Source organism: Halichoeres trimaculatus, unplaced genomic scaffold (assembly GCF_033239565.1).
Source record: "Halichoeres trimaculatus isolate MK-OKI-2021-1 unplaced genomic scaffold, fHalTri1.1 fHalTri1_scaffold_15, whole genome shotgun sequence".
Classification (NCBI taxonomy): Eukaryota; Metazoa; Chordata; class Actinopteri; order Labriformes; family Labridae; genus Halichoeres; species Halichoeres trimaculatus.
In genome coordinates, this window is record NW_027437193.1 from 1,651,089 (window position 1) to 1,677,945 (window position 26,857).

The 26,857-nt window shown below is 39.9% G+C and overlaps 2 protein-coding genes across 3 annotated transcripts; both read right to left on the minus strand.

Annotated features, from left to right (window-relative positions):
• Positions 1–5,892: 5,892 nt before the first annotated feature.
• Positions 5,893–8,072, minus strand: LOC141804030 (tripartite motif-containing protein 16-like protein). The gene has a single exon (XM_074688242.1). It carries the CDS (start codon positions 8,055–8,057, stop codon positions 6,501–6,503), a length of 1,557 nt encoding a protein of 518 aa, XP_074544343.1. The 5' UTR covers positions 8,058–8,072; the 3' UTR covers positions 5,893–6,500.
• Positions 8,073–12,305: 4,233 nt separating this feature from the next.
• On the minus strand, positions 12,306–15,471 carry LOC141804026 (tripartite motif-containing protein 16-like). 2 transcript variants are annotated; one of them, XM_074688237.1, is made up of 2 exons: positions 14,362–15,456; positions 12,306–14,316 (listed from the first exon to the last, which is right to left on the minus strand). In XM_074688237.1, the coding sequence occupies exons 1-2, from the start codon at positions 15,454–15,456 to the stop codon at positions 13,756–13,758; spliced, it is 1,656 nt and encodes a 551-aa protein (XP_074544338.1). In that variant the 3' UTR covers positions 12,306–13,755. The 2 variants fall into 2 exon arrangements, with proteins under 2 accessions (XP_074544338.1, XP_074544339.1); XM_074688238.1 differs by having other exon boundaries at positions 12,306–15,471.
• Positions 15,472–26,857: the final 11,386 nt, after the last annotated feature.

Consider the following 26,857-nt stretch of genomic DNA (forward strand, 5'->3'; position numbering starts at 1 on the left):
ATGAATTTAAACAACATGTAGGACTTGGTGCTGTTCCTGCAGTTTACTGTCCTGCTGCATTAAATTCTAGATTGTCATTGGTCCAAACCCAATAGCAGGTTATGTTGGAGAGAAGAGGACGACCTGATCACACCACACACCTCATTGGTGGAAGTTTGAGTATGGTCTGTTGACAGAAGTGTCAGAAACTGTCAATATGTCCAACAACTCTTTTTGAAAATTAAGACAAGCAGCAACAGAAGAAAAGAAAGGAAAGCACCAACAACAACTTCCCAAAGACAGACACAGATATGCAAATATCTTAGCAACTCTAGGGCCACAAAGCTTGGCTGCATCCCAAAAGACGCCTCGTGCTTTGAGTACAGCCCGTTTTGGATAGCCAGTGTGACCGCGCCCTATCTGGACTCCACCTCTCACTTAATGCACTGACAATTACCCTCAGTTCAACGTTTAAAAAAAACAAACAGGATCATCAACTCTTCAAGAACTCATAACCCTGCCCACATCTCCATCCACAAAAACAGTAAACTTGTTGAGCTGGTTTCATGCTTCAAATATCTTCAACAAATTAAAAACCACGTCAGCATTTCAGGACAGAAACTTGGCTTTCAAAGAGAGGTCACTGAGATTAGCTTCTTGATCCGAGATCGTGTTCAGGGTCCAAAGAAGAGGATCTCAGATTTAGCTCCTCCTGATTGGTGGAGCCCAGAGTTCCTGTGATCATGTTTTCAGACGTTGATACAGTTTTTATCCCAACTCTTCAGTGTTGATTCAGGCTGTGGTTGTTTAGTTATTGAGGCAAACAAATCTACCTCCAGGTGGAAACAAAGAACCTGACCCTGAGTCTGTGACAGGAAAACATGTGATGGTTGCTGTTGTTCATTCCTGAGTTAGGGTCAAACTCTGCTGATGTTTGAGTTAATTGCTGTGAATGCAGCAATGCATTCACAGCACATGTTCTTCTGTGACAAAAAAAATTCTTCTTCTTCTTCTTCTTCTTCTTCTTCTTCTTCTTCTTCTTCTTCTTCTTCTTCTTCATTGCTGTGAATGCAGCAATGCATTCACAGCATATGTTCTTCTGTGACAAAAAAATGTCTTCTTCTTCTTCTTCTTCTTCTTCTTCTTCTTCTTCTTCTTCTTCTTCTTCTTCTTCTTCCGCTCGCTTTTTTGGACCGGTAAAACTCCGACAAACTTCAACCGATTTTCACCGTTCAAACTTCAAAACGTGTGTTTCAGTGGGGACAAGGGGGCTATGACTCTTCAGAAATTTTTCACAAATACTTTCCGAGATATTTAACGTTTTACGAAATTTCGGTCCCATAGAGATGAATGCGAAATTTTCAAAATTTCCTCCCTTCAGGACATTTTTTCAGCCTGCTTCAAACCCTCCTCATTCAGTCATACATTCAGCTACAAACTCCATTCAAACTTCAAAATACTCAGCTATCCTTTGGCTTCATTCAGTGGGTTTCAAATGTTTCCTAGCATTCATAGTTTCTTCACAATGACCCTTCAAAGGTCATGATGCATTTCAGCTCTTCGAGACGTTTAACATTGGTGTGTATTGGACGGAATGTTTTGGCTCAGAGTGGGAGATTCAAACGACAGAGCAGGGAGAGGGGGAAACAAGACCTGAAAAAATTCTGGATAAACTGCTCTCTTGGTCACAATTTTCACTCCACATAGGCATATTATATGTCAAAATGGAGGAGGGCTTGTCCTGCTTCTGACAAAGTGGTTTTTAAAGCAAAAGGATCGAGCACTTTTTCACAAAATGGCCAACTGTCATGAGAAGTTAAAAAAAAAACCCATATACCTCCATGTTAATTCCTGAGGGGTTTTCTCAGAGATCAGTAAATTTTCCCTCATCTATCTATCGCTCTCATGGGTTCGTTTCTTGACCTTCATGCATGAAATTTAGACAGACAGCTTCCTCTGGGTCTCAGGATTCCTACGGTGTGTTCATTTTTATTCTAGCCCTCACGGTTTTGGCAAGGTGACAGGAGATTCAGACTCTTGCTTTGCCACAAAATCTTCAGAAGATTACAGTTACAAGGGCAAAGTTGTGCACCTGCACCTGCTGCCCTTAACGAGCTGGTCACCGTGGAAACCTTTGATCTCATGCAGCTGTTTATAGTAACTCATCAAAACATCCAGGAACAAAGACAAGCATGTGTCCCTTAATTTATCATTGATCACCAATGTAAAATCTGGCTTCAGATAAGTCTCAGCAGACAGGTTTACATGATTGAACACACACACACACACACACACACACACACACACACACACACACACACACACAGACACACACACACACACACACACACACACACACACACACACACACACAGAGGGCAGAAAGTATCACACTTTAACAGCATTTGACTTCCATTTCCCTGAGTCAGCTCCTTATTTTCCTAGATTTTTTTCTTTAAATCTAAATTTCTTCCTTTAATTCCTGAATTGATTCAGCCATTCAAACTTTTAAATCCAATTTTAGATTACACTGATTCATGCCTCATGATCATTCTTTTTGTCAGAATTGCGAGCACCTTTATACCCTGATTTCAAAGGGAATGTGTTGGGAATCAACAGACTCCACCAGCTCTCTGATGGCAGTTGGTAAACAATGATCACCATGGCAACATCTGGCTTCAGATGGGCCTCAGTTGACAGGCTTACATGGTTAAAAATTCACACACAGGACACACAGGATTGCATTTTAACAGGGTTTAAGATATCCGACTTGCATTTTCTCTCAGTCAGGTCATTATTTCCATCAATGTTCTTTAAAATTTAATTAATTTCTTTAATTTTTGAATAGACACAACCATTTCAACTTCAAATTTTCCATTGATTCATCCATTCATTTCCTTTCATCCAAGAGTTCACAGCAGGCTAATTCAGCATTCTGCATTAGCAGTTGAGCGCAAGCTTTTACAGGAGTTCTTTAAACAATTTTCAGACATATCCTCAGTCATTCATGTTCAGCATTCTACTTTAGCAGTTGAGCACAAGCTTTTAAAGACTTCATTCAATCATTTAAAGACAAATCTTCAGTCATTCATGTTCAGTACTCTGCATTAGCATTTCAGTGCAAGCTTTTTAACACTTCATTCAGCCATTTTTAGACATACCTTCAGTCAATCATGTTCAGCATTCTGCATTAGCAGTTCAGCGCAAGCTGCTTCAGCATTCTGCATTCACAGCGCAATTTCTTCAGAAATTGCTTTTCTAGTAATGTTATAGAATTAAGATATTTGCATCACTGTTTGGTTCATAAAAACACTCAAAAAGAAGAGTTTGATGATTACTTTTATTTTTTCCAACACACCAAACTGAACCAAAGTCTGTTCCAATTGTCAGTATCAAACCTGTACACTTTTATGCACAATGTATGATGCATTCAGGGCACAGCGGAAAGATCAAAAGTACCGTTCAATCATTTGAACACCATGTACAAAACCCTAAATATGTGATCAAACATTTGATGGCTCTGTCTTTGATCTGAGAATTCAAGCAGTGATAAAACTTCCTCCACCTTTATAACGTCATCACATCCACACTATTCCCACGTCAGCTATTGTGAGGCTGCTTTCAGGATACATGTGAAATACAGAAAATGAGAGAGTGTCAAACAAATTAGACTCTTTTTTTTCAGCATCACACCAATATGATCTGCAAACTAATTCATAGAAATGTATGGATGTTTACAAAAGTACAAAGAGGTGAGAACATTAAAAAATGTCCAAATGGCCTCAGAGTTTGGACCTTAACTGCAACTCTGAATCATTTTTATAATGTACAAGCCATTACTTTTCATCCTCATTATCAGTTTGTCAAAACCCTTACAACAAATTAAAAAACTAGACTGTTCTTTTATGAACAGATACAAGACACACTATATACAACAACATGGTATTTATATATGGTATCTGGGTTTACATGCTTAATATCAAATAGAACAGGAAGAAATTTAGAAACAGAGAAAAACTATATAAAATGTCTAAAATTCCAGTTAATACCAGTATTAGATAAGTGAACACTTGACATTCTTCCTCCACTCATCAAACTAACTGAAAACACTTTGAAGTGTCTAACAGAGTTGATGGAAATGAAGCTGAAACAGACACAGGAAGGAGAGTTACTTCAAAACACTTATACAACAAATAATGATAATAATGATTATACATTAAATTTGTGGGCAACTTTCACAATACTCACTTTACACAGCAAAGTACATAAACAAGAACACAATCAACTACATAAAAACAACAAACAGCAGAAGTAAGTACGGTGTGGTCAAACAAAGGTGTGATGTACAGGTGAAGAGACAGGTAATGTCCTGGATAGTTTGAGGGAGGGAGTTCCAGAGAGGAGGGGCAGCACTGCTGAAAGCTCAGGACCCCATTGAAGAAAAGCAGGAGCATGGAGGAAGAAGATCCTTTTAAAGGCTTTCATTTAAAGGTCCCATATTATGCTAAAATCACTTTATTAAGTCTTTTAGTTAAATGTGTGGGTCTTTGTCTTTCCTCCCAGCCCACAAAATGTGATATTTAATGACCAAACCTGTTCTTAGTAGAGCTTGTTAATGTAAAATCCTGACCTAAAACCAGCTGTTTGGACTTTCCGGGGTTTGCCGTCGTCAGCGAGTCCCTTTTTTGACCAATCAGGAGCAAGTCTGACCTGATTGGTCCACCGGAGAAGATACCCCTTGAGAAATCTCTCCGGCAGTGGGGAGTGGAGTGTGGCTGTTTTTGGCTGTAAACAGCCACATAGCTCCATGCTCAAGCTTCCCATCTCAGAAGAAGACAGACTTAGTGTCTAGAGTTCATTTATCAAGATCCACTAGATGGCAGTGTGTCCACAGCAGGTGCTGAAGATGCTTCCTTTTATCGCCTCAATACTGATGCTGCTTTGACATGTCTTTGAATTTAGTAACTTATCAATGATAGCTGTGGGGTGAAAAATATCACTATTGAACAAAAGATGACTCAACATTACACCTCATACATCTAAAAAGCCCCAAAAGTCAGATTTTCTTTGCCTACGTGTACAGAAACACATTTTAATGAATTTAAACAACATGTAGGACTTGGTGCTGTTCCTGCAGTTTACTGTCCTGCTGCATTAAATTCTAGATTGTCATTGGTCCAAACCCAATAGCAGGTTATGTTGGAGAGAAGAGGACGACCTGATCACACCACACACCTCATTGGTGGAAGTTTGAGTATGGTCTGTTGACAGAAGTGTCAGAAACTGTCAATATGTCCAACAACTCTTTTTGAAAATTAAGACAAGCAGCAACAGAAGAAAAGAAAGGAAAGCACCAACAACAACTTCCCAAAGACAGACACAGATATGCAAATATCTTAGCAACTCTAGGGCCACAAAGCTTGGCTGCATCCCAAAAGACGCCTCGTGCTTTGAGTACAGCCCGTTTTGGATAGCCAGTGTGACCGCGCCCTATCTGGACTCCACCTCTCACTTAATGCACTGACAATTACCCTCAGTTCAACGTTTAAAAAAAACAAACAGGATCATCAACTCTTCAAGAACTCATAACCCTGCCCACATCTCCATCCACAAAAACAGTAAACTTGTTGAGCTGGTTTCATGCTTCAAATATCTTCAACAAATTAAAAACCACGTCAGCATTTCAGGACAGAAACTTGGCTTTCAAAGAGAGGTCACTGAGATTAGCTTCTTGATCCAAGATCGTGTTCAGGGTCCAAAGAAGAGGATCTCAGATTTAGCTCCTCCTGATTGGTGGAGCCCAGAGTTCCTGTGATCATGTTTTCAGACGTTGATACAGTTTTTATCCCAACTCTTCAGTGTTGATTCAGGCTGTGGTTGTTTAGTTATTGAGTGCCATCAGCCTGTGACAGGAGAGTCCTGAGAGTGTATAGGTGTGAAGGAGATCAGAAAGGTATGGAGGTGTTAGGTTATTAGGTCCTTGAAGGTGAGGAGGAGGATCTCATAGTCAAGGTGGTATTTGTTTGGTAGCCAGGGCAGTTGGTGAAGAGCAGGAGTGATGTGATTTGCAGAGAGGGGTCTAGTGATGATCCAGGCAGCTGAGTTCTGGACCAGATAGAGTTAATGGAGAAGCCGGAGTGGTGGACCAGAAAGAAGGGAATTGTAGAATCTAAACTGGAGGTGACCAGGGTGTTGACGAGGATGGCAGTGCTGGTGGGTGTGAGAGATGAATGGAGATGGTTGATATTGCAAAGGTGGAAATATGCTGACCAAGTGATGTTATTGATGCAGCTCCGAAGGGTAGAGTACTGTCAAGGATGACGCCCAGGCTCTTTACTGCGGGGGAAGGAGGGACTATAGAGTTGTCAGAGGTCATTGGAAAGTTAGGGGACTTTGCCAAAGTAAATTTGGACAAGAAGGACTTGGGTTTGGTTACTGTTGAGGAAGATGAAGCTGACGATGGCAAAAGTTGAAGAATTCAAACACAGACGTTAACCCACTGTCCCTAAAACCACTTCAGACTATTTCAGTTTGACAAACTCAGCTGTGGATCCATAAGGCCTGTATATCCTAAGCCCAGCATGTAGAGGCTGAGTGAATGTGGTCTGGACTCTGTAGAGGAGAGTCATGGTTTCAGAGACGCTGTAGAAGGACAGAATACCTGCTCTGTGATCCAGGTACACTCCTACTCTGGGGGGCCGAGGAACTCGAACAGGAGTGTTGACATTGTTGTACCAAAAGTTATATCTGTTCCTGGAACAAAAAAACCCCCAAGATTTGTTATTGCGTCCAAATGCACATTCGTATGACCTCCCTGCTCTGCTGATATTCTTGTATGAAACTGCTACCATAACGTCCTTTCCTGTCCACTCCACCTCCCAGTAACAACGCCCAGTCAGACTCTCTCTACTCAAGACCTGAAAATGTTTTTCAAATCTGTCTGGGTGATCAGGGTAAGGCTGATGTTTATCTGTAAATGTTGCTTTTCTGTTTTCCTCAGATAATAACACCAGTGTGTTTGCTGTGTTTGGATCCAGAGTGATGTCTTGAGAATATTTTAAAAACTCAGCTCTGGTCTTGGGCTCTGGTCCTGGTTCTGGTTCTGGTTCTGGTTGTGGCAGTAAAACGTCCCCTTCAGTCAGTGTGTGTGAGATGTTTGTCCATCCCTCAGTCAGAGCGTCCTGTAGTTTGTCTCTGGTTCCTGACACAGCTTTGGTCACATCCTCAAAGTATGTGAGAGGACGGGTCTTGATGCTGGATGAGTGTGTAGATGGACTGAGTGCTGACAGTGAGGGGTAGTCCCGTAGAAAGTGTACGTGATCCTGTGTGTGTGACAGCTTGTGCAGCTCAGCGTCTTTCCTCTTCAGCTCAGTGATCTCCTGCTCCAGCTTCTCCTGAAGCTCTTTGACTCCACTCACTTCAGTTTGCTGCTGGGATCTGAGCTGCTGCTTCACATCAGAGCGTCTTTTCTCCACGAGACGGATCAGCTCAGTGAACATCTTCTCACTGTGCTCCACGGCTTTATCAGCAGAGCCATTGATAGCCTCCAGCTCCTGTTGAAGCAGCTCCACATCTTTCTCTCTGTCCTGGATTCTCTGCTGGATGTTAGCTTGACTCCACTTGATCTCCTGGAGCTTTTTGGATGGCTCCATCAGGTTGTGTTTCTCGAAGACCGGAAAACCATGTTGAGGCTGAAGGTGTTTGTCACAGTAAGAAGCCAAACACTGCAGACAGGACTTACAGGCTTTCAGTTTCCTCCCAGTGCAGAGATCACAGGCCACATCTTCAGGTCCAGCATAGCAGGGATCAGCAGGAGCAGCTTGGAGTCCAGTCTTCTTCAGTTCCTCCACTAAATCTGCTAACATGGTGTTTTTCTCCAGGACAGGTCTTGGTTTGAACGTCTTCCTACACTGAGGACAGCTGTAGACTCTCCTCCTACCCTCTCCATCCCAGTGGGTTTCGATGCAGCTCTTGCAGTAGCTGTGTCCACAGGGAACAGTCACAGGATCCTTCAGTAGATCCAGACAGATTGGACAAGAAATCTTGTCCTTGTCCAGCTGAGCTCCTCTCTGCGCCATTTCTTCTCTCAGAAACGACTAAGTTTTACTTCCTCATTCATGAATCTGGTCTGAGATCTGATCTACACGTCACGTTTGGGCTCTGACTCCTAGCTCTTGTTGGTTACACCCATCTTTGTACTGTAGATCTGAAGGGGAGGAAACAAGGAAATACCTGGTCAGAGTGTAGCTGGCTGTGTTTGATAGCAACAAGAAGAGGGAGGAGTTATCAAGCTCTGATTCAGGAGGAGGAGTGCTCTGAGTTTGTTGTTTATAATAGATCCCTCTCCTTATTTTCAAACACGTCTCATTTCAGGTTTGGGAGATAAACTTTTCTTCAAGCAGATAGTTGGCAGATTCCCTTTCTTGTCAGAGCCGCTTTTTATCTCTACTCCTCTTCTGTCCAGCAGTGTCTTTCAATCTATCACCTCTTTTCTTTTATAAATACCTTTATTTCTGACGTCAAGCTCTGCTTGATTTGAGAGAAGTCCTGTGAGGATGTTTGGGATCAGTGGCTCTCAAATGGGGGTACATGAGGGCACTCCTGGGGGTACATGCACAATCAGTCAGTCAATCCTGTAGCTCCTCCAGTAGCTATATCCTTCAAAAACATAATAGTGTTAAATAAATATTGCAGTCATGCCTGTTTTTTCATATTTCATTGTATGTCAATATTTGAAGATTTTATTGTAAAACAAGCAACTATCTGCTAAGTCAAGTATATCTTACATTTTTTTAAGAAAACAGGGATCCTATAGTTCAAAAACTTGACATGACAGAGACAAACTGAGATCAGTTTTGGATTCCACACCCAAAAACTAGTTAAAAACAGCTAAAAACAGACCTTACTCAACAAAAATTGTGTTCCCCAGTGTTATCTTTATGATCAGAATAGTCCTCCTAATGATATACTAAAAATAATTCAAGGCTCAACCTGTACTGTTTAAAACATCAAGCTTTTCACATGCCCTGATACGGTACATTTGATCAAATTAAAGGCTGATAGTTTAACAAGGCTCCATTTACACAACGCTTCATCTGAAAACACTAAAACACAGTAAAAAAAATCTAAAAAAAATAGATGGTTTGAAGATTTCCTTTGTGCAGAAAGATTCTTTAAGGTCCAGTTTGATCCTGATAAAGGCTTTCATTTAATCTCACTTGGTCCTGATGGATGTGAAGATCCACTAGATGGCAGCGTGTTCAAAGCTGAAATAAAGTTTATCAGGGAAGCTGAGAAAAATTCCTTTGGCATGGATCAGAAGGACTATTTTTGGAAGGTGTTCACATTAATATAATATAATATAATATAATATAATATAATATAATAACTTTATTGATTCCAGTCTGAGAAACTGCAGAAAATAAAGCATCTTCCAATCGATAAAATCATCTCTGAATCAATATTTTGTGTTAATTACTGTCTTCGTGGACTTGTCGTTATGCAAACTGGAATCTGTTCAGGGTGAGCAGGCTCCTCCCCTTCATGTCCAGGCTCTGAGGCCTATATCACGAAGCGCGGTCAACTTATCCGCGGTAACTCACATCTATCCAGGATTGAGTAACCATAACAATGGCAATCAGGATAATTGATAGCACGACGCAAGTTATCAACACGGTAACTCAACCCAGGATTGACTCATCAAGATCCGTGAACGTGCACAAAAAAGAGGAGGGCTCAGAGGCAGCTGACCAATCATAACCATGAGCGACTAAGAAAGCTCCGTATGTCACCGCTGAAGAGCAGCGGCTGATGATGCAGCAATACAAGGAGGAGAGAAGCAATAACTGGGTAAGGGGGAACACGGTAGCAGAGGCTAACCGCAGGCAAAATGCATGGCAACGCATAGCGGACTGTGTAAAAGCCTAAGGTACTCATCAGTGGCTCAGTATGATAGTGATCACACTTCTACATCTCATAAAATAATAAATGCTACTGTGCAAATGACTTGCGTGTTTTCCAATTATCATGTCATTCTCCCAGATGTAATCCTTCTGGAGTCAGAAGAACATGGAGCAGATAAAAAACAAGAACATCATCACGTCTGATAAGTCTGTTTCAAGCAGTGGTGATTGCTCTAAGACTACAAGTGAAGCTCAGCTTCCCCTAAAATGTTCCCAAAAAAAGTGGTGATATGTTCTGCTGTGTGTACATTTCATTGACAAAATCTGAGCTAGAATTCCTTCATCTTTTGTTCAGAATCAGCTCCTATCACAGGTAACTGGCTCCACCTCCTTCTCATTCATCCTGGGAACGCTATGAATTCATCCCTAAGTTATGTGAGGGCAGCAGCCAACACGGGATGCCGTAAACTTGCTCAGCCGCTCCTCATCCTCGACAGAGTACATGTAGCTGCCTGTGGCGAAGAATCGCAGGGCGATGCACAATGACTGTGGGACAGTCAGTGCACCACTCCTGTGGGTTGCACGGGCAATGCACGGCTCTAATATTTCACAGAGGTAGAGTAGTCCGAGCCGTCACAACCTACAACTCTCATACAGGGAATTGTCGCTTTGATCGAGTGGATCTGATCGACCTTTAAACACCCTTTCTCTTCGTAAAGCTCTTCTTACAACTTGTGTGCCTCTGTCCACCAGGTTTGGGAGAAAAGGGCAGGCCACTGTTTCTGAGAAGCCGATTGGCCAGTGGGAGGGGCTTTTTATAGGATCAAATTCAACCTTCAACTTATCCTGCTCCAGAGCAGGAAAGCCATTCAGAGTAGGTCACCATGGTGATCTACTCTGATAAAAAAGGAACTGGCTTCGTGCTATGGGTAATCAAGAGTTAACCCTGAAGTTATCTCTCTAAGACACTAATCCTGCTTCGTGATATAGGCCTCAGCTCACCCTGTCTGGACTCTGATTTTATAACAACCTGTTCATCATACATGACCACTTATAAAAGACTGAGACCTGTTCAAAACTTTTGAGGGTCAAAAAGCTCAAAAATGTCAAAATAATAATAAGTTTAATTATTTCAGAAAGCTTACATTTTCAACACCCGGACCTATTTTTCTGCATTTTTGTGTAAAAAAAATAAAATAATAATAATAATAATAATAATAATGATTAATGCCTGATATATTTTTTAAAAGAGCAGTGTTATTCAGGTTAATTCATGCTCAAGTTAACTTCTCAATGTTTCAGTCAGTGAAGAAGTCTGTTGGGGTTGGTCTTTTATTAGAGCTAAAATCTCTTCTTCTGAAACAAATTGGTGACTTCACTGAGATGACCTCTGAGGTTTACAGCAGTCCATCTCGTCTGCTTTTATTTTATAAACCAAAACACCAGAAGTTGAAGCTGCTCCTCTTCGCTGGTTGACGCTGGTGAGCTTCCAGCGCTGCTGCCGCACACAGTGCGACACACAGTCACACACACACACACACACACACACACACACACACACACACACACACGGATACTGTCTGAGTGACTTGGGATATTTTGGGGTAGGAGAGGAAGCCTGCAGAGAGAAAAGAGGAGGGACTCTTCAAGAACTCACAGCCCCACCACATCTCCATCCACAAAAACAATAAACTTGTTGAGCTGGTTTCATGCTTCAAATATCTTCAACAAATCAAAAACCACATCTGCATTTCAGGACAAAAACTTGGCTTTCAAAGAGAGGTCACCGAGATTAGCGCCTTGATCTGAGATCGTGTTCAGGGTCTAAAGAAGAGGATCTCAGATTTAGCTCCTCCTGATTGGTGTGATCATGTTTTCAGACGTTGATACAGTTTTTATCCCGACTCTTAGGTGTTGATTCAGGCTGTGGTTGTTAAGTTATTGAGTGCCATCAGCTCGCCGGCAAACAAATCTACCTCCAGGGGCAAACAAAGAAACAGGAAACAGGAAAACATGTGACGGTTGCTGTTGTTCATTCCTGAGTTAGGGGACAAACTCTGCTGATGTTTCATTGAGTTTTTGATGTTACAGAATTAAGATATTTGCATCACTGTTTGGTTCATAAAAACACTCAAAAATAAGAGTTTGATGATTACTTTTATTTTTTCCAACACACCAAACTGAACCAAAGTCTGTTCCAATCGTCAGTATAAAACCTGTACACTTTCATGCACAATACATGATGCATTCAGGGCACAGTGGAAAGATCAAAAGTAGACCGTTCAAACATTTTAACATCAAGTACAAAATACTAAAAATGTGATCATACATTTGATAGATCTGTCTTTGATCTGAGAATTCAAGCAGCGATTAAACTTCCTCCACCTTTATAACGTCATCACATCCGCACTATTCCCACGTCAGCTATTGTGAGGCTGCTTTCAGGACACATGTGAAGGACAAAAAATAAGAGGCTGTCAAACAAATTAGACTTTTTCCTTCAAGCATCACACCAAATATGATCTGCAAACTAATTCATAGAAATGTATGGATGTTTACAAAAGTACAAAGAGGTGAGAACATTAAAAAATGTCCAAACGGCCTCAGAGTTTGGACCTTAACTGCAACTCTGAATCATTTTTATAATGTACAAGCCATTACTTTTCATCCTCATTATCAGTTTGTCAAAACCCTTACAACAAATTAAAAAACTAGACTGTTCTTTTATGATCAGATACAAGACACACTATATACAACAACATGGTATTTATATATGGTATCTGGGTTTACATGCTTAATATCAAATAGAACAGGAAGAAATTTAGAAACAGAGAAAAACTATATAAAAATGTCTAAAATTCCAGTTAATACCAGTATTAGATAAGTGAACACTTGACATTCTTCCTCCACTCATCAAACTAACTGAAAACACTTTGAAGTGTCTAACAGAGTTGATGGAAATGAAGCTGAAACAGACACAGGAAGGAGAGTTACTTCAAAACACTTATACAACAAATAATGATAATAATGATTATACATTAAATTTGTGGGCAACTTTCACAATACTCACTTTACACAGCAAAGTACATAAACAAGAACACAATCAACTACATAAAAACAACAAACAGCAGAAGGAAGTATGGTGTGGTCAAACAAAGGTGTGATGTACAGGTGAAGAGACAGGTAATGTCCTGGATAGTTTGAGGGAGGGAGTTCCAGAGAGGAGGGGCAGCACTGCTGAAAGCTCAGGACCCCATCGAAGAAAAGCGGGAGCATGGAGGAAGAAGATCCTTATAAAGGCTTTCATTTAAAGGTCCCATTTTATGCTAAAATCACTTACTAAGTCTTTTAGTGAAATGTGTGGGTCTTTGTCTTTCCTCCCAGCCCACAAAATGTGATATTTAATGACAAACCTGTACTTAGAGCTTGTGAATTAAAAATTCTGACCTAAAACGAGGTGTTTGGATTTTGGGGATTTGCCGACGTCAGAGATTTTCTTTTTTGACCAATCGGGAGCAAGTCTGACCTGATTGGTCCATCGGAGCAAAGAGAGACGAGTGGAGACGGTTGATGCCACGAAGGTGGAAATATGCTGACAGAGTGATGTTACTTAATTGCAGCGCCGAAGGGTAGAGTGCTGTCAAAGATGACACCCAGGCTCTTCACTGTGGGGGAAGGAGGGACTATAGAGTTGTCAATGGTTATTCAAAAGTTGGGGGACTTTGCCAAAGTTAATTTGGACTCGACGAGGTGGACTTCAATTTTATTACTGTTATGGATAGGAAGAAGATGGCAAAGCCCCACCCCAATAAGAATCAAAGTTGAAGAATTCAAACACAGACGTTAACCCACTGTCCCTGAAAACCACTTCAGACTATTTCAGTTTGACAAACTCAGCTGTGGATCCATAAGGCCTGTATATCCTAAGCCCAGCATGTAGAGGCTGAGTGAATGTGGTCTGGACTCTGTGGAGGAGAGTCATGGTTTCAGAGACGCTGTAGAAGGACAGAACACCTGCTCCGTGATCCAGGTACACTCCTACTCTGGAGGACTGAGGACCTGAGACGGGAGTGCTGTCTTTGTTGTACCAAAAGTTATAAATGTTCCCGAAACAATACAACCCCCAAGATTTGTCACTGCGTCCAAATGCACAATTGTATGACCTCCCTGCTCTGCTGATATTCTTGTATGAAACTGCGACCATAACATCCTTTCCTGTCCACTCCACCTCCCAGTAACAACGCCCAGTCAGACTCTCTCTACTCAAGACCTGACAATGTATTTCAAATCTGTCTGGGTGATCAGGGTAAGGCTGATGTTTATCCATTAATGTTGCTTTTCTGTTCCCCTCAGATAATAACAGCTGTGTGTTTGCTGTGTTTGGATCCAGAGTGATGTCACATGAATACTCTAAGAACTCAGCTCTGGTCTTGGGCTCTGGTCCTGGTTCTGGTTCTGGTTCTGGTTGTGGCAGTAAAACGTCCCCTTCAGTCAGTGTGTGTGAGATGTTTGTCCATCCCTCTCTCAGAGCGTCCTGTAGTTTCTCTCTGACTTGTGACACAGCTTTGGTCACATCCTCAAAGTATGTGAGAGGACGGGTCTTGATGCTGGATGAGTGTGTAGATGGACTGAGTGCTGACAGTGAGGGGTAGTGGTGGAGAAAGTGTACGTGATCCTGTGTGTGTGACAGCTTGTGCAGCTCAGCGTCTTTCCTCTTCAGCTCAGTGATCTCCTGCTCCAGCTTCTCCTGAAGCTCTTTGACTCCACTCACTTCAGTTTGCTGCTGGGATCTGAGCTGCTGCTTCACATCAGAGCGTCTTTTCTCCACGAGACGGATCAGCTCAGTGAACATCTTCTCACTGTGCTCCACGGCTTTATCAGCAGAGCCATTGATAGCCTCCAGCTCCTGTTGAAGCAGCTCCACATCTTTCTCTCTGTCCTGGATTCTCTGCTGGATGTTTGCTCGACTCCCCTCCAGCTCTCTCTGCCTCTCAGTCCTTTCTGCTGCAGCTGAGACTGTGTCGTGGCCTTTGTGTTGGTCCACAGAGCAGAGATAACAGATAGACTGCTGATCGCTACGACAGAACATCTTCATCACCTCATCATGACGAGAGCAGAGGTTCTCCTGGAGCGTCTTGGACGGCTCCACCAGCGCGTGTTTCTTTAACGGAGTGACTTCATAATGAGGCTGAAGGTGTTCCTCACAGTAAGAAGCCAAACACTGTAAACAGGAGTTACTGGCTTTACGTTTCCTCCCAGTGCAGAGATCACAGGCCACATCTTCAGGTCCAGCATAGCAGGGATCAGCAGGAGCAGCTTGGAGTCCAGTCTTCATTAGTTCCTCCACTAAAGCTGCTAACATGGTGTTTTTCTCCAGCACAGGTCTTGGTCTGAACGTCTTCCCACACTGAGGACAGCTGTAGACTCTCCTCCTACCCTCTCCATCCCAGTGGGTTTCGATGCAGCTCTTGCAGTAGCTGTGTCCACAGGGAACAGTCACAGGATCCTTCAGAGTATCCGTGCAGATTACACAAGAAATCCTGTCCTTGTCCAGCTGTACTCCTCTCTGCGCCATCTCTCCTCTCAAAAATGCCTGGGTTTTACTTCCTGATAAATGAAACTGGTCTGGTCTCTGATCTACAAGTCATGTGTTTGTGCTCTGACTGTCAGCTCTCAATGGTTACACCCATCTTCAAACTGTTGATCTGAAGGAGAGGAACAAGGGAATGACGGTGAGAGTGCAGCTGGCTGTTTTTGATAGGGACAAGAAGAGGGAGGAGTTATCAAGCTCTGATTCAGGAGGAGTTCTTTGAGAGTTTGTTTCATATAGAGCTCATATCTCCGACAACTTCTTTTAAAACACAAGACCGACAGAAATAAAAGAAAAGTGAGGAAAGCACCAACAACAACTACTCTCTCAAGACAGACACAGATATAAATCAAGCAGCAACCTCCGGTCTCAGAATATGAGACAATGCGGAAGTGCTAAAATCTGCTGTTTCTGGAGTGTCAGCTTGAGGCTGGCTTCGATAGTAGCTGAAGTCACAAACGCACCAAGCCAAAAAGAGCCATTTTCTTTTTTCTTTTTTGTTGTTGTTATTTTTCATTTTCATTTTTCAAACAAAAATCTTACAAATAGTATATCCATATTAGTTTTACAGAATATATGAAACAACAAGGAGAAAAAAGGAAAAATTAGAATAAAATAAAAATAAACAATGAAAATTATAATAAAATAAAAAATAGGACAAAAATAAATATATATCAATATCTATAAATAATGATACAATAGAGTAACACCCACAACAGGCCAGTGGTATACTTGTAATCATTTGATGATCAATATGAAACAGGTTCATTTTGAAAGTATACTAACTCTTGGATGAGGGCTGCAAACATGAAGCAGCATCTATAATCACCTGGGGCCTCTACGTAGTTGCAAATTAGAGTCGTTTATGTTGTTTTTCACAAATATAGAAGAACTCCAGCAGATGGAGTCATAGGTAGAACGAATAGCAAGCCATATTTAATCAGTGTGACCTCCTATAAGATAACATGGTCCTTTGTTGCCTCACAAAATAGGTATGAACACTGAGGCCAGCATAGCTTTGAGCAATGATAATTTTGTTGACTAACTATCCTAATTACAGCCTTCATCCACACACCCCCATCTTCCCCTGACGGAAGCAAGACAACAATCAAACAAGCACAAGCGCACATGAATAAAAACCCATATTCAGTCAGCTGACACTCTCATCAACAAAAAAATAAATAAATAAAAGAACAGACCAAAATGCCTGACAGACCCATTCCAACCAGGCCCAGCCCTGCCATTTAGAAAGCAGAAACATCTTTGTCCATTACAGTGTATCATTTGACGTGCTGTGTATTTTGAATCTCTCCCATTTTTCCACCTTTTTTCAAAAACATGGAGTTGATTTCTGATTTTCATTGTCATTCTTTCCATTTCATAGATTTCATTTACAAGATCGTACCATTTTGCTTTTACTTAACTGTCATTTTTCAACCAGTGTCTTGTAATCTGCTTCATTATTGCTGCTCTTAGAATTAAAAATAAATGGGAGTCCGTCTCATGAACCTCTTCTGGTACTTTCCCTAGAAGTCAGGAATGTGGGCAAAAATCCAATGATGTCCACCAAATGTTTGAGATTTCTTGAAGGGAATTTTCCCAAAATTCCCTAATAGCTTTACATGACCAGAATACATGACTGTGATTAGCAATTGTCTCCCCATATTCTCTCCAACAGATTGGTGTGGTATTGTCTTTGTACTTGCTTTGAATTTGGTGCGTCTTAAAATATCTCATCAAGACTTTCCACACATACCCTCTCCAGTACATTGAGTTGGTTGTATAATGAATGTTTTTACACATTTCCCCCCAGTTCATTGGGAATATAGTGCACGAAAGTTCATTTTCCCATTTATTCTTAATTTTGACACATATTTGCTGATCTTGACTATTATTGAATTTAAATATTTTAACCACATTAGTTAGAACTTTTTTCACAAGTCCACTGTCATATATCTTAAGCATATACTTGATTAGGGGATTTACTCCTTCAGTGGATTTCCTTTTTAACAAATCAAACAAACTTCTCACTTGAAAATATCTAAATATATGCGAGTTGGGTCAACAGTCGTTCAAATGATTTCATCACATTGTCTCCAAACAGTTGTCCATAAATAAACAAACAAACAATTAGAAGCCCAGTTTGCAAATGTCTTATCCACTTTGTCTGGAGAGAAGTCTGGATCATTACTTATTTCTTTTAAGAGGATTATATCATCCTTTATCTTGTGTTTCTGACAGACTTCCCTCCAGACCTTGAGAGTGGCAAGTACCCATCTATTGTTTACATTTTTAACGAGTGAGCTTTTGTATTTAATGAAAGGCAAAACCGTTAGCGGTATATTTCCACAGTTTAATTCTAACTCTCTCCATTTAATATGAGGGCTCTTTTGCATCCACACTAAGATGTTTCTCATTTTGTGCAGCTTGATAGTAAGTATGTAGATCTGGTAAGTCAAGCCCACCCATCTCTTTTGATAATTTGAGGAATTTCATTTTTTATCTTGGTTTCCTTCCACTCCATATAAACTTATTAAGGATGGAGTCCCATTTTTTGAACAGCTTAGAAGGAATGTAAATTGGTAGAGTGTTAAAAAAGAAGAGAAATCTTGGCAGAATATTCATCTGAATTATTCTAATTCTTTCCCATAGAGAGAAATTTTTTGAATAAAGGTCATCCAAGTTCTTTGTGATATTAATCCCCAAGTATCTAATCTTTTCTACATCTCAATGAAATGAATACTTTTTTTTAATATCCTGACTAACTTTACAGCCCATTAACATGACCTCTGACTTATTTACATTTAATGTATAAACTGAAATTAAACCAAAATCTTCAATTACTTTCATTAATACTTCAATTGATTTTTCAGGTTTCTGCAAATAAATTAAAATATTGTCTGCATTCATTGCTAATTTATAAATTTTCCCTGCTAAATATAAACCTTCTATTTTTTTTTAGCCCTTATGTATTCTGCAAGAGGTTCAATGCAAAGGATGAAAATTATTGGGGACAGTGGATCTCCCTGTCTGGTACCTTTCAAAATCCTGAAAGTACTAGACATTAAACTATTAACTCTAACTCTGGCATTTGGTTGTTTGTACATAGCTTTCATCCAGTTAATACATGTAGAGCAAAAACCAAAGTTGTGAAGAGTTTCAAACAAGTAAGGCCAAAGCACTTCATCAAAAGCTCTCTCTGCATCTAATGTAAAGAGGCCGACAGGGTGGTTCTGTTTTCTGTTTGTATTGTATTCTATTGTATTTTCCTTGTTCTGCACTGTTATGGCAATTGTATGATGTCCTTTGCTGCTGTTGTTGTCTGTTGAGGTGCAATGTTGTCATTGTTGTTGTCGCTCTGTAATGTACGGTCAGTGGAAATGAATATAAATCTAATCTTTTACCTTGCACCCTCTGCTGTTGCTCCACACTTTGGTTTGGCAGACAGCACAGCCATCTTATCCACAGGGCCTGGCTTTACACCCTATCAAGTTAGGCAGGATATATTTTGTAAAATATCATCAACCCATGTATAACAATTTCATCAGGTTCATATGACATTTTCATGACTTACCAAAGTTCCAGGTTTGTGCCATTGTTGTTCTCCCTCGGTACAGCTTAAGACAGGGGGGACCACTGACACCTTCAGCTGAGGATAATGTGCTGACTGGAACAGCAAAGCAACACAGTGGTTACAGAAAGCTGCTCCAGCCACATGTGCAGTTGTGGTGTATCAGCTCCACAGGACTTGAATCTTTCAGTACCACCTGCAAAGTAACGTGTTATAGTTAATACTTACTAACCGTGGCTTGTTTCATTGTTTAGTCATCCTTTTAAGACACCATCTGGGTATAAATAATTTCTTTATCTAGAAGTTACAGAGTAACAGCAACACTACCTTGCACCTTAAATGAATGACAATGTATGGAAATCCCCAGGAACATCAGAAACACTGGGTTATAACAAAGTGCTGGTAACAACATGATAACATGAAGAACGTATGCAGTAACCCAGTGAGGACCAGCAAGATAAACATACCTGTCATTTTAACTGCTGTTTTCATTATGTTGAGATTAAGGAGTGACATTTAACATCTAAAAATCTTAGCTAGGTCCCCAGGAACATCAGAAACACTGGGTTGTAACAGGAACGGTCTTATGACTGTTATCTTATTGATCCTAGCTTCACCATACACTCAAACTGTGAGGCTTCTCCACTTTCTTCATAGATCTGTAACACAACGCCCTGACAACAACTTCACCTTTGCCCTCATCTTTATCTGACACTGCTAGGGACATAAAGTAAATACAGTTAGCACGACAACTGACGTTAACAGTTCAGAAAAACAAAACAAACACGGAACTAACATTAGCTGGCCACTGGCTAATGTCACCACATTATCTACTTACCCTCGTACTGGTGCAGGTAGCTGGATATATACAGACAGGGCAGGTGAGTGGGCATCCACGATACAATGTACGTCGTTTATCGATATTTTCGGCAAGTTTTGTAAACAGCGTGAGAAATTCATTTCAGTACCGGTGTACATGGGCAACCGGAAACTGATTTGCCGATCGCTGCCGAAAACCGGAAGTACCTCACAGGACTTGTGCACATAGCCTATTTCAATTACTCCGTGGTAAGCTGTGACTTTGCAAAACAATGTAACTCTACACTTTAGTGCACCATGACAAAAACACACTGTTAAGACATGCCGGGAAGAGCATTCAAGTTTTTTTCACGAAAGTTTTAAAGAGTGTGTAACAATGTTTAACGTCGTGTAAGTTGCATCTTTGTAAAAAAAAAAAAAAGATGTGTGTTACAGTAAATTCACACGTCCACCATAATCTAATGTGAGAGTATAATACAGCGTTTTAACGTCAAGTTAGTTGTTTTTTTGTGAGATGAACAGAGATAAATGCTACTGTTAATTCCCACGTCCACCATTATCTAATGTAAGAGTATAATACAGCATTTTAACATCATGTAAGTTGCATCTTTGTGAAACGATAAATGCAGTATGCAACTGTTAACATGTTTACAGTTTGAAAACTTTTTGTGTGAATATTTATTTTAATTGTATTCTTAAAATACAGTTTGCACTAGTTCGTTTGCACAAATTTGCCTTATTTATCATTGTATGTTTAAAGTTTGACTTTTTTTATTATTTATCATTGTGTTTAAAGTTTGACTTTTTTATTTATTATTGTGTTTACAGTCTGACTTTTTTATTTATTATTGTGTTTACAGCTTGTTCTTATTTATCATTGGTTAATACTACAGTTCTTATATTGACAGTTTTATAATTTAAGTTCCTTGTTTTAATTTAATAGTGTTCTGTCTCTGTCTTGGATCATATGGGTATTATAATTTGTGTTTATATACAGTATATATCCTGAGTATATCAATGAATTTATTATTTATATCAGCCGATATATCGGATATTGCTCGATATATCGGATATTCGCCGATATATCTGATATCGGCTTTTTTTTGCCCCCAGTATCGGTATCGGTACCGGTACCGGTATCGGTATCGGTATCGACATCAGCATCGGCATCGGCCCCAAAAATCCCATTTCGGTCAGGCTCTGGAAAAAACCTCAACAACTGGGCCCTCATCCACAGTGAGGGGGGCTCCATCAGATCAACACATCTTTTGGGGTGCTGAGTTTGTGGACGCCTCTTGGAAGGAGAGAAAAACATCTGGGCCCAAAGTTAGTGTCAGAAAGAAGTCTTAGTTTAACATTTTAAGTAAAATACAGAGTCAGAAATAATGTAAGCTGTCATTAGCGACATCTTCCTAACAATAACTTCAAGGGCTGAGACTCCACAGACAAACATACAAAACGCATATTAGCAAACAAAAATCAAACAGCTTTAGAGGATGTTTACATGCTGCAGCTCTGGATTTACAGTTACAGACGTTAATGCTCAAATTCACAGAACTAAAGCCCAAACAGAGTCTCCAACAATCAGCGTACAATATCATCTTGGGAATGATAAACTAAAAGTAATTCAAGGCTCCACCTTCACGATTTAAAACGTCAAGCTTTTTGCATGACCTGATAGCAGGATTTAACATCTATGTAAATTACTTGTACCTACATCAAAATCTATATGAAAATACCACATTTGTTCAAATAAAAGTTGATTAACATGTTGGCATGAGCTAACTGCTGTAGTGTTTGGTACTCACCTGTTTAACAGGAAACAGGAAAACACTGCTCCTCAAATGACAACAAGCGAGCTTCATTCACTTGGTGCAGCTTTTTTTATTTAGCTGCAAACCAACAGGTCTGGATGGCGTCTTCTGGTTTTTATCAACTCTGAGTCATTTACACGTGGTGAGCACGGTCACTGGCTGGGGTCAGCATCAAAATACGGACAGAGGATGAGGTCGCTGCAGAAACAGTCACTACCACTCATGTATAGGTGTACATCCATGATGCTTGAGCAAAACTACTTTTGTTAAAGTCTATATTTTTATGTAAAATTCTGCAGACTCTTCCTTTAACGTCAATACTGTTTAATTTCCCCCAGGTCAGAGACTGCAGAAGTCAGTTGGTGTTAGGTCAGGCTGTAACAGTCCTACCACACAGGGTCACTTACTTCCTCCTCAAAGGTGAAATCTCTTCAGTCCAGCTCCTTTGGGTGTAGCAGTGACGGAATTCAGGGTTGACTCGCCATCTCCATCATCAAGGCGACTCCAGGTCCAACTTAAAGGGTTAGAAGGACATCCCACAAACCTGACAAGTATAGAAACAGAGCTATTACTCTTTAAGTCGAGTCAAATTCTCTTAATTATCCAGTTTTAAAAAGTGCTGTGGAAAACTAAGGTGATAGCACAAGTTATCCTCTGAATAACTATAAATTAAAAACAAAAACAAAGAATTTCACTCAGACTTTTATTTTTACAGCCTCCCTGGTGGAGAAATAAGCTCCACTACAGATTTTAACACTTGTCACTGCATAGAAAAAAAGAACATCACAATCAAAGATGAAAACCGTTGCTCCCTTTCGCGCCGCTTGTCGCTAGTGACGCAGGCTAATATGACTAGCTACGCTAGCTTACCGCAGCAAAACTCACCGAAACGCCGCCAAAACCTCTTAACTTCTGTCAAACAGGTCCTGAAGAAATCTCTCCAGCCTCTCCAAAGTGTTGTTCGACCATCTGCTGGGTGGATTCACCGGGTTTTAAAACAGTTACACGGGAGTTTCCCTCCACCGGAGCCGTACTCCGTCTCTGCCGACCCGTTGGTCGCTCGAGCTCGCCTCAGTGAGGGGGCGGGACTTAACCTCTCACAGCCAATGACAACACAAACTGAGGGCAGCGCTGTGAGTGACGGATTACAGAGCCAATAGGGAACAATGCTGCCTCCACTAACTAATATTACAGAGGCTACTATACAAATATCACATAACTATAGCTGAAAATAAAGATTTTTATAACTCCCTCATTTGTGACTTTATTACAACAAATATGTGACTTTATTTGTTGTATATTTATGTTGTTTTTATGACCTTAATCTCTTTTTTTCTTATGTGAGGTGTCCTACTTCACCATGATTAAACTGCAATCTAAAAATACAATATACAGTCCCAGTGATGTTTCCACACTCACTAAACAATTCAGATACTGATTTCTTTAAACCTGTCAAACTGTTTTTCACATAACTCTCTGTAAATGTTACAGCTTATGTTTACATTAAGACTCTGATTCTTTGTTTCAAATAGGTCCCACAGCTTAATTCAAAACACATCTCATTTCAGATTTTGGCAGATAAACTCCTCTTAAAACAGATGGTTTGAAGATTTCCTTTGTGCAGAAAGATTCTTTAAGGTCCAGTTTGATCCTGATAAAGGCTTTCATTTATTCTCACCTGGTCCTGATGGAAGTGAAGATCCACTAGATGGCAGCGTGTTCATAGCTGAAATTAAGTTTATCAGGGAAGCTGAGGAGAATTCCTTTAGCATGGATCAGAAGGACTATTTTTGGAAGGTGTTCACATTAATATGATATAATATAATATAATATAATATAATATAATATAATATAATATAATATAATATATTAAAATAGAATAGAATACAATTACTTTATTGATCCCAGTCTGAGAAATTGTGGAAAATAAAGCATCTTCAAATCAATAAAATCATTGCTGAATCAATATTTTGCGTTAATTACCGTCTTCGTGGACTTGTCATTATACAAACTTGAATCTGTTCAGGGTGAGCAGGCTCCTCCCCTTCATGTCCAGGTTCTGCTCACCCTGTCTGGACTCTGATTTTATAACAACCTGTTCATCATACATGACCCCTTATAAAGACTGAGAGCTGTCCGAAACTTTTGAGGGTCAAAAAGTACGAAAATGTCAAATTAAAAAAGTTGAATTATTTTAGAAAGCTTGTACTTTTAACACCGGACTTTTTTCTGCACTTTTCTGTATAGATAATAATAATAATAGTAAAATAATAATAGTAAATAAAAAAACAAAAACCAAACAAACTAATGTCTGATTTTAAACCCACACCTGAGCCGTCTGACTGTTTTTCGTCAGCAGTTGGTGGAGACCAAACAGAGCAAAAAGGGAATAAAAGGTGAACTTAAACCAACTAGATCTCGACAATATTGAAACAACCAATAAAGTTACCAAAAAAAAAAAAAAAGCAGTGCTATTCAGGTGGAGTCGTGCTTAAGCTTGAGCTCATCAGGTTGTCAGAACAGCTGTGAGTGTTGTTTATCATCTGACTTCTGCTGCCCCCAAGTGGCTTCAAAGTGTATCGCAGGCCTGTCCTGACTTTGGATTAGACAGGGTTTGGATTTTTCAAAATGTTTGACTCCAAATTGAAAAAATATATAATCACAAGTATTATTCATCTGCTAAGTTAAAAAGGACTCGATGCATGGGTCAGTGTAGATGGAAATCTGGCGCCCTCTATTGGTGAAAAATAAGAAGTTTGATCGAATTCAGCTGCAGTTAAAGTCCAACAAAAACAGAGACAAATAAATAAATAAATAAATCGATTAAAAACAGTTTGAAATGTGTCGTTAAATTATTCATGGGCAGTGCAGGATATTCCATCTGTTTAAAGTCTTCTGCTCTGATTTCACCTGATCATTGTGTAAAGTTAGACTTGTTGGAAATGCATCACCACGGAAGGTCAGGGACATTACCTTCAAAATAAAAGCACAACCCATCTCAGTACTTTAAGGAGACTGAGATATCAAAACAAACACTGAGTCTAAGCTGTAATTAAATTGGGTATTTTATTGTGCTTTTTGTTCATTAGTATGACTTTCTTTACACTGTCTTTTTCTCAGGCTATTACTTTGGTGGTTCGTTCTTTGTAATTGTTTCAATCACAATATCTTTTATTTCAGTCAATTCGACACAAGTGGTGACACAAGTCTAAGCTTATTACTTTGAGTTTTCAAAAAGATATTTGTCCAAAGCCTTTTTAATTATGCTATGTTTTTAATGTGCTCCTTGATTTGATAGACGGACCTGTCATTCTTCTTTGTAAAGAGGAAAGCAAGCATATAACCTATACCGCCCCCAGCCTGTAGAGGGAGTGTCAATTGTTATGGCATTTGGGAAGCTGTCCAAGCTGCATCCTCCAGCACAGAAGCACAGAAAAAGAAAAAATGAAGTGAAATTGTATTTAAAAACAAAACAAACAAACAAACAAAAGCTGCAGTACCTCAAGTTTCCACTGGAGGTTTGCTCAAAAAGGCTTGGATACACCCTTCCATCCTCAACATCCATGTTGAAATGTCTGTTTTTACAGCAATATTCAGAGATTTTCTTGTTTTAAAGACATTTATGCTAAGATCAAATGATTGCAGTCACAATTCCCCTGATAGACCCTTTACCACCTTCGCCATCATGAAGTTGCACACGCCTTTTTTATCAACATATGGTATTAAGTGCCATTCATCTAGACAAGTTAGCATTCATTAATTGCAAATTTAAAACAGTAAGCATCATAAAAATGTCTGCTTGTTCCGTGGTGGCTTGTCACAAATGACACGACACCAGAAGGTTCTGACCGTTGCAGAGCACCCGGTGGTTTGGGGTAAACAGAGACTGTTTTAACTACAGACCTTTAGCTGAAACTGTCAATCAGTTCGACACATTCATGTTCACAGTAAAACTAAAGTATTTTATCAAACCATTAACTATGATAATCACCAACCCAAAAATACTTAATCATGAACATTCTGGTAGATTTGGAGCAGTTCTCTGTCTGGACTCAGTTTTCAGGATCCTTTCCCATGACCCAGGTCTCAGACTCAGCTGGTCTTTGGTTGGGGAGGGTTTCTGCTTTAAAGATACAAGTTAACTTCTGAATGTTTCACAGTCAGTGAAGAAGTCTGTTGGGGTTGGTCGTTTATTAGTGTTAACATCTCTTCTTCTGAAACAAATTGGTGACGTCACTGAAATGACCTCCAAGGTTAACAGTACAGCAGCCCATGAATAGGGATGGGAATCAAAAAACCGGTTCCTGTTGAGAATCTATGAGAAATGTTTCAATCCATAGATATCGTTAGCCTTTCTGCTTAACGATTCTCTTATCGATTCTTTACATTGTGCTGGAGCCACTGGGCCTTACGTCGACTAGTCTGCTGCAGCTAGCTTAGCTTAGCAGTTAGCTAACGTTTCCCAAGAAAACTCTGATTCAGGATTTTCAGCTTGAAGTTTTCCTGAAGATCACTCTCTACATCACTCTCTCTCAGGAGATTCATATTCAGTACATTCAACATGGTATAAATCGCCTTATTTACCAAAATAACAAAATAGCGCAAGCTTGATGCTAACGTATACGGGAAACTACATTGAAATGCTAGCAGTTAGCATACATCAGTATAACTTCAGCTTCAGAAAAGAATTTCAACTTTCCTCACAGAAACATATCACATCAACTCTTTGTAAAAAATACTGAGAATTTCAAACGTCAAAAGCTAACAGGCTAATGAAAGGCTCATGGCTAACGGAAAGGTTCCTAACGACTTAAACTATTGCTGTAACCACTTTGAGACACTAGATGGCCTACTTGAATTATTAATATATTACAACACAGAACATCAACATCACATTGTGTGAAATTTTGACCTGTTTCTGTTTAATTATGCTCAGAAATATCCAGACTCAGGGACCAATTACATTTTATTCACTTACAGTATAAACTCAATTAAATGTTGTTGACACAGAAAACCTGTAAAGATACTTTTTGTACCAAGAAAATTCACAACAGGAAGTGATAAGGGAATCGATATTGACAGAATCTAATCAATTCCCATCCCTCTCCATGAAGCTGTCGTGTGCTTTTATTTTATAAACCACAACACCGGAAGTTGAAGCTGCTCCTCTTCGCTGGTTGAC

What these genes read in the sequence shown, in the direction of transcription:
- LOC141804030 (XM_074688242.1), bottom strand. Translation starts at nt 8,057, where the DNA reads ATGGCGCAGAGAGGAGCTCAGCTGGACAAGGACAAGATTTCTTGTCCA.
- LOC141804026 (XM_074688238.1), bottom strand. Translation starts at nt 15,456, where the DNA reads ATGGCGCAGAGAGGAGTACAGCTGGACAAGGACAGGATTTCTTGTGTA.